The following is a 13,288-nucleotide window of genomic DNA, read 5'->3' on the forward strand; positions in this document are numbered from 1 at the left end:
GCAGGCACCAGTCATGTTTGGCGGAAGTCCCTACCCCACTACAGGGCAGAAGCCTTGAACTCTCCTCCCAGTCTGGCAGGCAGAGAATAGGGATGGGGAGAGGCAGAGGTGGGGGCTCTGTAAGCTGCATTTTAACTGTAGAAGAGCCATGTGCAGGTCATATGCCACAGTCGGGCCACCCCTGCACAAACTTATGGCAAAAACACTCACTTCTCCCAGGCTGAGTGCAGAGAGATTTGCCACAGACTGGGAAGAACTGGCTAGACTGGAGAGCAGAAGCTGAGTCCTTGCTACTGCTTCTTTCTGGCTCCGAAGGAGGTCTCTCACCACCCAGACGCAGAAGAGAGCTGCAGGATCCTGCAATGCTACACGCTTCACTTCAAAAAGTATACCTGGAGAAACACAAACCCCAGCAGAAAGAGATTCAGACCCAATTAAACAGTGAAGATGGGTAACAGAAACAGCTACTAGTGCAGAGAATGCATTCAGGCCAGCTTTATAACTCACACGCCAAAGTGCAGATGGTTTGAGATGCTCAATTTTAGGGCCAAACCATGACACCCCTACTCAGAGAATTCCCATTGATTCCAGCAGGAGTTTTCCCAGATAGGAATTGAATGAAGCCTGACTAAGGCTTTGCCATTAGAAGGTGGCAGACAACAGTGCAAGTGCTCTGGAGACTCTTTCAATAGTCACCCACAGACGAGCAGTGACGGAACCCTTAGAAGTGGCTGGCTAAAGAGAACACCTATCAAAAGGGAAACTATGGAAGCAGCCTCTAAGTGCCAGGTACGTGGGAGCTGTGCCTCAGAAGTGTGAAATCAAAGGGTAGCAGTTTTCTGTTTAAAGGGCATTGTCACCATGAAATATCTGCCAAAACCCTTACTCCCAAGACTCTTTCACTGACTTAACCTCAGATGGTGGTCAAAGCACAATTAATTTTAAAAGAAATGTACTCATCATTTATGTTATTTTCATTGCTGTTCCCTCCATTTGGACAATTAAAATACATTGGCCCACAGATTAACCTTTTTTCCCTTGCAATTCCAAAATCTCCTCCCATCCTCTATCCCAGAACAATCTGTATTCTTTCAGAAAAAAGAAAAAGTGTCAATCACGAAACTCAGAAATGGTCACTGGTTTAAAAACTTACTTAGTCGGGAACCATCTCTGTGATAGCAGTTCCCAGCATAGCTGCCTTCCAGGATATTGGAGACAAGCAAAGTAACTGATGGAGATAATGTAGCCTCTGGTTTCACAGGGGTGGACGTGACTTGCATTTCTAAGTTCTCTTGCTTGAACAGCAAGCAGTCTTCCTGGAGATTCATATCATTCAGAGGGCTTCCACTTTGATGATCCCCCATGCTCTCTGCAGCACTTTTAGGCATTAAAGGTGATGTTCTGGAGGAATCCTGTTGAGCATTTTCCAAATGTCTTCCGGAGTCCACCCACCCCTTCCCACCCCTTGGGTTATTAAAGGGGAGCTTGTCCTGTTCACCCGTAGAGGACTTAGTCTTCTGGGCCAGGAGGCTGCCCACATCTAAGTTACAGTCCACCACATCAGGCCAGCTTGTCCTTAGAAGGCCTGAAGCAGCCTCTGATCTGGCTGAAGACACCTCTGTGCCAAGATTCAGGTTCAGTTCCCTAAGTCTGTCACAAACACAATTCATCTTAGTGTCTGGCACTTGCAGTTTGTTAATATTAATGGCAGCCCCCAGGGCAGAGGCATCACAAGCTAGCTGACTTCCTGAACAATCACCTTGTGTATTACTCCTTCCAATACGAAAGAAAGATGAACAATCAGACAGTTTGGAGTTTTCTATTGTCATCGGCTCAAAGGTGGCATTTCTTCTCCCACTCACTGAGCTTTTATTTGTAAACTGCTCTGTAATCATGTGGGCTTGCCTATTTTGTCTGCAGTAAGATGTTGCCCCATGCCATGGTTCATCTAGTATTGGTGTTCCCAACGAAAGACAGGCAGCATCACACAAAGATCTATTCAAATCACTGGTCTCAGTTTCTAGACTGTCTTCTATTCTGCAGGGAACAGAAATCTGAGGGCCCAGTACTGAAGCAGCCTTTCCTGGAAATTCAGTGGAAGACTGATACTTCATGGTTTCATAGGATAACCTCGAGTGCAACTGCCTATCTAAACCCACAAGGACTTCATGTTTTTCCTGCAGCAGATCAGAAAAGCTACTAGCCACATCAAGATTGACCTCCAGAGTCTCAGTTGCTACTGAAACTTCAATATCTCCCACTGTGACTTCTGTATCGTGACCTAAAACTGATGGTTTTGTATCAGATGGTTCGACAGAGTGGGCTGCAGAGAGGTTCTGGTGAGAGTTAGTTTCTGCAGTTTCCGTCACAATTGAGATTCCATCATACTGGCTCTTGGGCAATGGCTGTTCATCAGTGGCTGGGAGGCCACCAGAAGCAATGCAGTCCATACTGTAAAGATTCAAATGTATCACTCATGTCAGAACCAGAAAAGAATGAGGAAAAAATGTACCAATATACAGACATTCTAGAATTGTTTGATCATCTACAACTTGCACTGGTCTTTTTAAGATACAGTCAGAAACTCCTGCTGTAGTCTTCATAGTTCATGGCAAATCCAAAGGCTTTATGTTGAGGAGTGGCTAAAGTTAGCATACGGAACAGGCTGCTAACCATTGTTCCAACAGAAACAGATTTAGAACAGGATTGAATTTGCCATAAGGAAATGAAAACAAGCTACAGCAGCTGGCAGGTCACACATTAATAAAAGATCTATGTTGAGTTCACAGATGTAACTGTTATATAACACAGTTTTATCCCTGGTCAGATAAAAGTTCTTTAAGATTACTGTAAATTTACAAAGGCAGTAAAAATTCTAACTCAAGTTAAACATTAAATGAGAAACACTGCAGCTATAAAATTTTTTAGTCTGTACTTTAACAGAATTGTATTTAGCATGCACAGTTTAACATAGAATTACTATTCCTGTAGTGAAAGGAAAAGGGAGGAGACAGACATAAGAGATGAGGCAGAGACAGCTGGGCTGCCCTGTTGATAGAGTGCAGACTTCCATGAGACGACTAGTTACTAGATGAACCAAGAACACAATGATATTACTAGGTCAGAGCAAAGGTTCATCTAGCTCAGTACCCTGTCTTCTGACGGTGGCCAATGTCAGGTGCCCTAAAGAGGCTGAAAGAGCAGGCAAACATCAGGTGAGACATCATGTCACCTATTACCAGCTTCTGGCAAACACTGACTAGGGACAACATCCCAGTCGATCCTCACTAACAGCCACCAAAGAAACTATCTTCCATTAGTTTATCTAGTTCTTCTTTGACTCTGATATGGACTTGGCCTTCACAACATCCTCTGTCAAGGAATTCCAAAGGTTGACCGTGAAAAAATATCTCCCTTTGTTTTGAACCCACTGCCTACTAATTTAATTTGGTGACCCCCTAGTTCTAATGTTATGAGGAGTAAATAGTAATTCCTTATTTACGTTCTCCACACCAGTCATGATTTTATAGACCTCTATCACGTTCCTCCTTAAACACCTCTTTTCTAAGTTGAAAAGACCCAGGCTTATTAATCTCTCCTCATATGGTAGGCTTTCCATACCCCTAATCATTTTGTTGCCCTTTTCTGAACCTTTTTCCATCCCAATATATCCTTTTCGCAATAAAGTATTCACGATGTGGAGATACTGTAGATTTATATAGTAGTAATAAGATATTTTGTCTTATTATCTTATCCAACATCATTATCTTTTTTTTTTGACTGCCACTGCACATTGAGAGGATTTTTCCAAAGAATTATCCAAAATGACTCCAAGATCTCCTTGGAGATCAACCGTCTTTATTAGATTTTTACATAGCTTATAGTGCCTCTCAGAAGGAGTGAACACTGTTTAAAACATAGTTTCAGCTAGCTTCCAGAACATGTCTTCAAAATAGCATGAATGGGGCCAAGCAGTGTTAGAAACTGACTTAACTGGAAGGGTATTTAAACACTTCTTTAACTCTTTTCCTGACCTAGCGCAGATTGAAGCTAACTATCACTGCTAACTGGGGAAAAAGTGACCCTTACAGGTTAGAGTAGTCTAACAGGATAAGTAATGGTAGAACTAAATAAGAAGCAGAGATGGGTGAGATTCTTTACCTGCCTTGTAGATAGCCATTCAGCTGTAGAAAACCAAGTTCAGGAAGCAAAGTGTTTTCCTGACCCCTCACAGTTCAGTTTTACAAATTAAAAACACATAATTTCTTGCAACTGTTGCTAATTGGCTTGGTTTATGGATGCTGTGACAGAGTGCCGATAAAACCTACCCATTGAAATGTGTGGATGTCATTGCAGCTGATGAGAGAATAGATGGCACATCGCTCCCATTCAACAGCTGGAACTCTGTACTAGTGAAAATCTCTTCAGCCCGGCTTCTTGCTGATTTCTGTGTCTCATGTAGAAGGACTGCATCTCTAGCAAGCAACAGGCTGGCACCTGTACCAAACAAGATGAGGCAATTTTTCAGATTTAGTCTTTAATAAAGATATATCAGTTTTTATAGCTCAAGAAGCCTGGGAATGGCTCAGCTCTGTATCTAGAACCTAACAGTTTAAAGAGCAGCATTAACCCAGGTGAAAAGGGTCTCACCTTAACTTTCCAGAGAAGCATGATAGACTGCTAAAGCATCAAATACATAGGTGGAGAAAAAAACAGAAGAAAGCAGAAGCCCTGAAACCAGTGGGTGGTTGAAGAACCTGAGCACTACTTTTGGATTTACCATAGTGTTCAAATCTGGGATGGTAAACCTGAACCTATGCTCAGATCCCCAGGGAAAGCCCATGACAAATTAAACACAAGAAAATTCACACTGGAGTTTAAGTTATTTAAAACCACTTAAAAAATTAAGGAGAAAAATGAATTTCAGTTTGCTACAGTAACATCCATTCACCTTGATTGCACATCTAAGATAGAAATAAGGACAAAGCTCAAAAGGTTTAAGGAATGACAAAAAATACAAATGAGTCTCTGTTACAGGGCAGGAACATCCAAAGTGAATCAGAACGCAAGTGAGGTAAACAGATATTGCCAAAACTACATACAGCTAAACTAGGTTGTGCACCAATACAACAGGAAGATACAAAAGTGACCAAGCCTAGACTATAAACTAGAAAAGTTCCTCCCAGAAACTATCTAAGACTGAAAGCACTGTCCACCAAATCCTTTTGATTTCAACCACCACATCTAAAAAGGAGCCAAAGGACAAAGCCAAGACCTAGAGGGAGGTGTGAAGCCATTAACCATGAGTTCTCAAACAGCGGCCATTCGCCATGTGCAAATGACTGAAACAGAATAGTTCACTCATCTCAGATCTCTACATTTATTTGGTCCTAAATAATTTTCTGCCGGCCTAACTCCATTAACCGTTCATTGCTTTTCAAAGACTATTTGAAACACTACAGCTTGCAGAAAAGGAGAAACCAGAGTCCTCTGTCTTGGATTTCAATAAGGAATCAATGTGGGATTTACTGAAGAAAAGTCAGCTTTCTGAAGCACTTTAAGACTTTGTTTTGCTTTACTTCTGAAATCACCTTTCACAAGGTCATGTTTGTCCACAAAGGCTGAACACTTGAACCGCCATTCTCCAGGTGTACCTTATCCAGGAACACCTATCGTACGGCCCCTGGGGGGGGAGGGAGGCAGAAGAAGGAGGAGGATGTGACACTGCCGTTCCAAGGGGAGGAGCAGCAGCACAGCGATGCGCTGCATGGGGGGATTTTCCCCACTGCTCCCACAGCAATGGGGGTGGAGCCTGGGAGTGGCATGGGGGTAGAGCCATGTGTGCCTCTAGCAAAGGGATGCCAGACAAGCATCCTACCTCCACCACCCTCAGGCACCCTTCTGCCCTCCATGGTCTGGACAATTCCTTAATCGGGCATCAGTTAAAGAGGTTTAAGTATATTCCGCTCAGATACTCCTTAAATTTCTCCATCTACCTTTGAAGATCCAGGATGGAAAATATTTATGAAAATTAAGAACACTTTTAAAAATCTGAGATTATGAAGACAGAGATTGTAACGGAAAACTCATCATAAACTTATCCAGAACCCCACAGAAGCAAATGTTATCCAGAAGAGCCAAACCACCAGTTTGTGGAAGTAATTCTATGAAGCAAGTCCACCACACTAAATAAAATATATCTGCACTGGAGGTCATGTGTTTGCTTTCAAAAAGGAAAGCTCTAAGTTATTTCATTAACTGACAAAAATAGCACTTTTGAAAAGCCACTGATCCTCATCCATACATACAGATTCGATACCTGAGAGCAATTGCTACAGAGGGAAAAGGAAAAGAACAGAATAAAAGGGGGAAAAAGAGACAAAACAGAGAAGATGGGAAGACATACTGTTGAAATGTGATCAGAATAAGCAACCTTGAGGTATTTTCAAATATAAGGAATCTTATTGAATGGCTGTGTGCATCAGTGACAGCTAGAAGTTTGCTGAACACCGTAAATAAAACTATCCCTCGCCTTTTCTTCTTCAGAAAGAACCATGCACAATTAAAGCCACATACCTTAAGAATTTGCTGAAAGAAAAACCAGTGTGGTCAGCAGTACCACCTTACATTACAGTAACTGCACATTTGTTAGATGAAAGCTTTTAAACATATTAAACAGGAATTTGCAGGAGAATTTTTAGAAATACTCACCGTTTTCAGCAGAAAGTGATTTCAGTGGTATTTGCCATTGCATAGCTATTTCTCCAAGGGAGCTCATTTTGGAGGATGTAGATATGACTTCAGAAATACAGCTCTGATATCAATGTATGAAAAAAACAAGAAATTTGGCAAGTTGCTGTAACTCAAGTTCTATTATTTTAACAGCTTCATTAAGTAGTAAAATTAACTAACCAAAACATGAAGAAGAGCTCTTTTGTTAACTAAAATTTTAATGATGCCAAAAAACAGACTGACCATGTCTTACAGCAACTTGATAAATTTCCTGCGTCCTCACCTTATATAGTCAGCTCACAGATGCATTCTCAAACAATGGCAACTCTATTTGACTGATAATTCTTCTGTCATTTTAAGATACTTTTACTTTTCTTTTGTAGTTGACTTATGTTGGAGGACACTGCTAGCTGGCAACAAATTTGTGTTTGATCGATAGACAATCACAGACTGCTGAAGGACATGTTAGCTGCCTTTTATTCTGACTGAACAGAACAAGCAATTAAACTCACCTAGGGAGTAAGACAGCTGAACAATAGGAGCCACCATCCAAAGCACAGGCCACATGGGAGGCCTGAACAAGAAGTAACTCAAGGGCCATGTCTACACTAAGAGAACTCTTTGAAATAGCCATGCTAATGGCCACTTCGAAGAACACTAATGAGATGCTAAAATGCATATTGTATGCATCAGGTTATAGGAATACGGGGATTTCGAAGTTGGCGGGGTCCTTTTGAAAAGGAACCCCATCTGGACGAGCCTCACAGCAGTGTAGAGGAGCAATTTCGAAGTGCCGTGGCTGGCGGCATGCTAATGAGGTGCTGAATATGCACTTTTTTCCCCAAAAAGTTGAAAAAGCCACCAGGGGAGAAACTGTTCTGGATTTGATTTTAACAAATAAGGAGGACTTGGTCGAGAATTTGAATGTGGGAGGCTGCTTGGGTGAAAGTGATCATTAAATCATAGAATTCACAATTCTAAGGAATGGTAGGATGGAAAACAGCAAAATAGAGATGATGGATTTCAGGAAGGCAGATTTTGGTAAACTCAGAGAGCTGGTAGGTAAGATCCCATGGGAGGAAAAACTGAGGGGAAAAACAACTGAGGAGAGTTGGCAGTTTTTCAAAGAGACATTATTAAGGGCCCAAAAACAAGCTATTCCCCTATGTAGGAAAGATAATAAATATGGGCAAAGACTGCCTTGGCTTAACAAGGAGATCCTGCATGATCTCAAACTAAAAAAGGAATCCTATAAAAAATGGAAACTAGGACAAATTACAAAGAATGAACATAGGCAAATAACACAGGAATGCAGGAGTAAAATTAGAAGGGCTAAGGCACAAAATGAGCTCCAACTAGCTACAGGCATAAAGGGTAACAAGAAGGCCTTTTACAAATATATTAGAAACAAGAGGAAGACCAAGGACAGGGTAGGGCCATTGCTCAGTGAGGAGGGAGAAACAGTAATGGGGAACTTGGAAATGTCAGAGATGCTTAATGACTTCTTTGTTTCGGTCTTCACAGAGAAGTCTGAAGGAATGCCTGATACAGTGAATGCTGGTGGAAAAGGGGTAGAGTTAGTTTTTGAAATAAAAAAAGAACAAGTTAAAAACCATTTGGAAAAATTAGATGTCTGCAAGTCACTAGGGCCTGATGAAATGCATCCTAGAATCCTCAAGGAGCTGATAGAAGAGGTAGCTGAGCCGTTAGCTCTCATTTTTGGAAAGTCATGGGAGACAGGAGAGATTCCAGAAGACTGGAAGAGGGCAAATATAGTGCCCATCTACAAAAAGGGGAACAAGAGCAACCCAGGAAATTACAGGCCAGTCAGCTTAACTTCTGTGCCAGGAAAGGTAATGGAGCAGGTAGTTAAGGAAGTCATCTGCAAGCACTTGGAAGGTAGTAAAGTGATAGGGAACAGCCAGCATGGTTTTGTAAAAAACAAATCATGTCAAACCAACCTGATAGCTTTTTTTGACACGATAACGAGACTCGTAGATAAGGGAGAAGCAGTGGATGTGGTATACCTAGACTTTAGTAAAGCATTTAATACGGTCTCGCATAATATTCTTATCAACAAACTAGGCAAGTCCAATTTAAATGGGGCTGCAATAAGGTGGGTGCATAACTGGCTGGCTAATTGTACCCAGAGAGTAGTTGTTAATGCTGCTCAATCCTGCTGGAAAAGCATAACAAGTGGGGTTCCGCAGGGGTCTGTTTTGGGACCAGTTCTACATAAGAAGAACATAAGAACATAAGAACGGCCATACTGGGTCAGACCAAAGGTCCATCAAGCCCAGCATCCCATCTGCCGACGGTGGCCAATGCCAGGTGCCCCAGAGAAGGAGAACAGAAGACAAGTGATTTATCTCCTGCCATCCATCTCCTGCCCTTGTTATGAAGGCTAGGGCACCATACTTTATCCCTGGCTAATAGCCATTTATGGACCTGACCTGCAAAAATTTATCAAGCTCTTTTTTAAACCCTAATAGAGTCCTGGCCTTCACAGCCTCCTCGGGCAAGGAGTTCCACAGGTTGACTGTGCGCTGTGTGAAGAAAAATTTCCTTTTATTAGTTTTGAACCTACTACCCATCAATTTCATTTGGTGTCCCCTAGTTCTTGTATTATGGGAAAAGGTAAATAATTTTTCTATATTCACCTTCTCCACACCATTCATGATTTTATATACCTCTATCATATCGCCCCTCAATTGCCTTTTTTCCAAACTGAAAAGTCCCAGTCTCTCTAGCCTCTGTTCAATATCTTCATTAATGATTTGGATATTGGCATAGAAAGTACGCTTATTAAGTTTGCAGATGATACCAAGCTGGGAGGGGTTGCAACTACTTGGAGGATAGGGTCATAATTCTGAATGATCTAGATAAATTGGAGAAATGGTCTGAAGTAAACAGGATGAAGTTTAATAAAGATAAATGTAAGGTGTTGCACTTAGGAAGGAATAATCTGTTTCACACATACAGAATGGGAAAAGACTGTCTAGGAAGGAGTACAGCAGAAAGGGATCTAGGGGTTCTAGTAGATCACAAGTTAAATATGAGTCAACAGTGTGATGCTGTTGCAAAAAAAGCAAACATGATTCTGGGATGCATTAGCAGGTGTGTTGTGAACAAGACATGAGAAATCATTCTTCCGCTCTACTCTGCGCTGGTTAGGCCTCAACTGGAACATTGTGTCCAGTTCTGGGCACCCCAATTCAAGAAAGATGTGGAGAAATTAGAGAAGGTCCAGAGAAGAGCAACTAGAATGATAAAAGGTCTGGAGAACATGACTTATGAAGAAAGGCTGAAAGAATTGAGCTTGTTTAGCTTGGAAAAGAGAAGATTGAGGGGGGACATGATAGCGGTTTTCAGATATCTTAAAGGGTGTCATAAGGAGGAGGGAGAAAACTTGTTCTCTCCTCAGAGGCCAAGAAGAACAAGAGGCAATGGACTTAAGCTGCAACAAGGGAAGTTTAGGTTGGACATTAAGAAAAAGTTCCTAACTGTCAGGGTGGTCAAGTACTGGAATAAGTTGCCAAGGGAGGTTGTGGAATCTCCCTCGCTGGAGATATTTAAGAACAGATTAGATAGATGTCTATCAGGGATGGTGTAGATAGTGGTCGGTCCTGCTGTCGGGGCAGGGGACTGGACTCGATGGCCTCTCAAGGCCCCTTCCGGTCCTAGTGTTCTATGATTTTATGATTAGTATTCTTCAAAATGGCCATTAGCATAGCCATTTCGAAGATTTCTCTTAGTGTAGACATGGCTAAGGAGAATAAGAGGAAAACAGATTTCAAATTCAGTGGTTGGGGCATTGTTAGGAATGCAGCTGTGTGTCAGAGCAAGAAGAGCTACAGAAACACTGATAGTATGGAAGCCTAGAAAGAAAGCTTCTTGAGTCCAGCATCCTGGCTGGAAAGGCTGGCTTGAAAAGTTTGAACAACAACCGTCTCTTCTTTGTCCCTCCTGTATTCGAGGGAAGAGAAGGGTGGGTCCATTCTTTGCAAAGGGAAAGGATTCCAACAAATAATATACTTGACTCATCAGAAATTTATCCTCTTATTAAAACAAAGCAGCAAGGTTCCAAATGTTGGCTAACCAATATTAAGGTTAGCCTTTAAAATGCTAAATACAGAAAATTTCTGCATACCAATGACTGAGTCAAGAAAGTAACACTTCAGGCATTCTGAAGTGTTTTAAGATCACTGAGAAAAAAGATGCTATAAATGCAGAGTATTATTTATTGTTGGTAGAATTATTTCTGACCTGGCATGTTCTTCGGTTCCTTGCAGTTAGAAATGCAGAGGGAAGAAGTAAAATTAAGTTTCCATCCATGCAGTGTACCTGATTATTTCAAACACATGGCTTCAGTTCCACAGAACTCCAATGCTTTCACAGCTGAGATACCCATTTTCTATTACTGCTTCTCCCACTTCAAGTCATTTTACCTTCTCTGCTGTCTGCAATACAACCGTCTCCCAGCTGAGCTCTTTTAGTATCCCCAGAGGTTCTTCCATCTTCTGTTTCCACGCAGTCATCGAGAGGGGGAAATGGCAAGGAGTCGTCGTCAATTCTTTCCATGTGGTTATAGAAACCAGGAATCAGAAAGGTGATGTTCTAAAATACAGAGCGCAAAATCATGAACCATACTGATTCCTCACTGGTTTTCAACTGACACCAATAGCCTGTGCTGGTGTACAAAGCAATCCAATCTAATCCTTGTTGGAGATCAGACAAATACAAAGCCACAAGAACAATGAAGGATGAGAGATTATGTAGTCTGCTCTTGCATATTTAAAATTTGTTCTACTCCTTTGGCAAACCTTTGTTCAGAAGTGAACCTATGTGCCAATGACCACCCCACACAACTTGTTAAATACAGCAGTCCTCACTGAGCAACTGGGATGGATTTTCTTTTGCTGACAAACTTGAGATCGTTAACATTATTTGGGGTGGGGAGCAGAAGGAGCAAGGGTGGAGGCCTCACCTTTCCCAGCAGCTCCTTTTTCTCATATCCAAACAGCATGGAAGCAAAACAGTTGTTGATGCCATAGATGGTCCCATCTGGTTGGAGTGTGATAAGCCCACTGATGGTGGTGAAAACCCAGACAGTGGCAATGTAAGAATAGTAGGTGGAAGATCCCGTCTTGCACTCCTGAAGGAGTTCATCCTCAACCACTGGGGCTTGGTCCTCATCAGGAAAGCTAGCCTTCAACTTTACACTGATAGGAAATGTTGTACCCTCCCTGGCTTGACCTACAACTCTCTGGATCTTGAGATTCTAAAAACAAAAACACTTAGTTTATATTACAGTACGCACATCAGGTCATGTATAGGAAAGCTTGGAGTGGGGGGAATATGTTATTTCACTAGAAGAGTTCCTGCAGTAATAGTCCTGGCTCATTACCTAGCTAGAAAGCACCAGGACAGCAAACAACAACTCCATAGTCATTATCAGGAGACTTAGGTGCTCTATTTTATTATCCAACTGGTGAAATCCAAAGGCTACGTCTACACTTGCCCCCGACTTTGAAGGGGGCCTGGTAACCAGGGTGATGGGAGATTACTAATGAAGTGCTGCATATGCATTGCAGCACTTCATTAGGCAAATTCTCCCCTGCAGCAACTTCAAAGTGTCAAACTTTGAAGTGCCGGCACGCCATGTAGCCGTGAGCATTTCAAAGTAACTTTACTCCCCAAAATTTTGAGGAGTAAAGGCACTTCAAAGTAGCATGGGCACCTCAAAGATTTTACTAGTTGGATAATAAAATAGGGCAATGCATATGCAGCACTTCATTAGTAATTGCCCATCACCCTGGTTACCAGGCCCCCTTCAAAGTCGGGGGCAACTGCAGACATAGCCAGGGTGTATGAAATACAAAGACTGTACAGTATTCATATCACCAGTGAGAAGAGCAAGGAACAGCTTTGTTGCTAGACCCCACAGTACCTTTGGGATTTTCCTGCCAGGAGGAGGGATCTGCAGAGAAGGAATCAGGCCTGTTATGTAGTGCCCAACTATTTCTTCCATCGACGTGTAACCATGGAGATGAGCAAAAAGAAGGTCACATGATGTAATTTCTCCCTTAAAAAAAGTTCATGACCATCATCATTTTAATATTTCAACCACAGTCCACACTATTTCCAAACAGCAGCTTACGCCAATATTCAACAACATGGCTGAAAGTACCGATGAAAAGAGACAATGGCACTAACAACCACAGATTCAATAAGCAGATGTAGCATTATACAGTGCGATTATGATACTATTTTCATGCATGGAAACCACTACCATGTAGCAAAAATGCATGTGAGGAAAGTGGAAAAACAGCCTCTGAGATTTCCCCCCAAGAATCTTCTCCAGCAAAAAGTGTTTGTGCACAAAGATTTATAACCATTTCTTAAATCACCTACAATACTCCATTTATTCCACTGCAAAGAGTCCCTTGAGGAGAGACCATTCAGCTAATCATGTTAGAAAGTGCACGTCAAGAATGAGAAGAACTTGCAGAGCTGCGTGGGAGAAACTCGCAGAGTCTGCCCATTCTACACCTTG

At 41.9% G+C, this 13,288-nt stretch overlaps 1 protein-coding gene across 1 annotated transcript in view; it reads right to left on the minus strand.

Moving 5' to 3' along the window:
- Positions 1 to 13,288, minus strand: part of PASK (PAS domain containing serine/threonine kinase) — a 37,282-nt gene that overhangs the window by 15,262 nt on the left and 8,732 nt on the right. Inside the window, exons 6-11 of the mRNA XM_075003909.1 lie at positions 12,683 to 12,817; positions 11,720 to 12,013; positions 11,181 to 11,349; positions 4,329 to 4,497; positions 1,154 to 2,451; positions 211 to 392 (exon numbers count right to left, since the gene is read on the minus strand). Of these exons, the coding sequence (XP_074860010.1) occupies positions 211 to 392; positions 1,154 to 2,451; positions 4,329 to 4,497; positions 11,181 to 11,349; positions 11,720 to 12,013; positions 12,683 to 12,817 (2,247 nt within the window). The remainder of the gene's footprint in view (positions 1 to 210; positions 393 to 1,153; positions 2,452 to 4,328; positions 4,498 to 11,180; positions 11,350 to 11,719; positions 12,014 to 12,682; positions 12,818 to 13,288) is intronic.

The sequence above is a fragment of the Carettochelys insculpta genome, chromosome 10 (assembly GCF_033958435.1).
Source record: "Carettochelys insculpta isolate YL-2023 chromosome 10, ASM3395843v1, whole genome shotgun sequence".
NCBI lineage: Eukaryota > Metazoa > Chordata > Testudines > Carettochelyidae > Carettochelys > Carettochelys insculpta.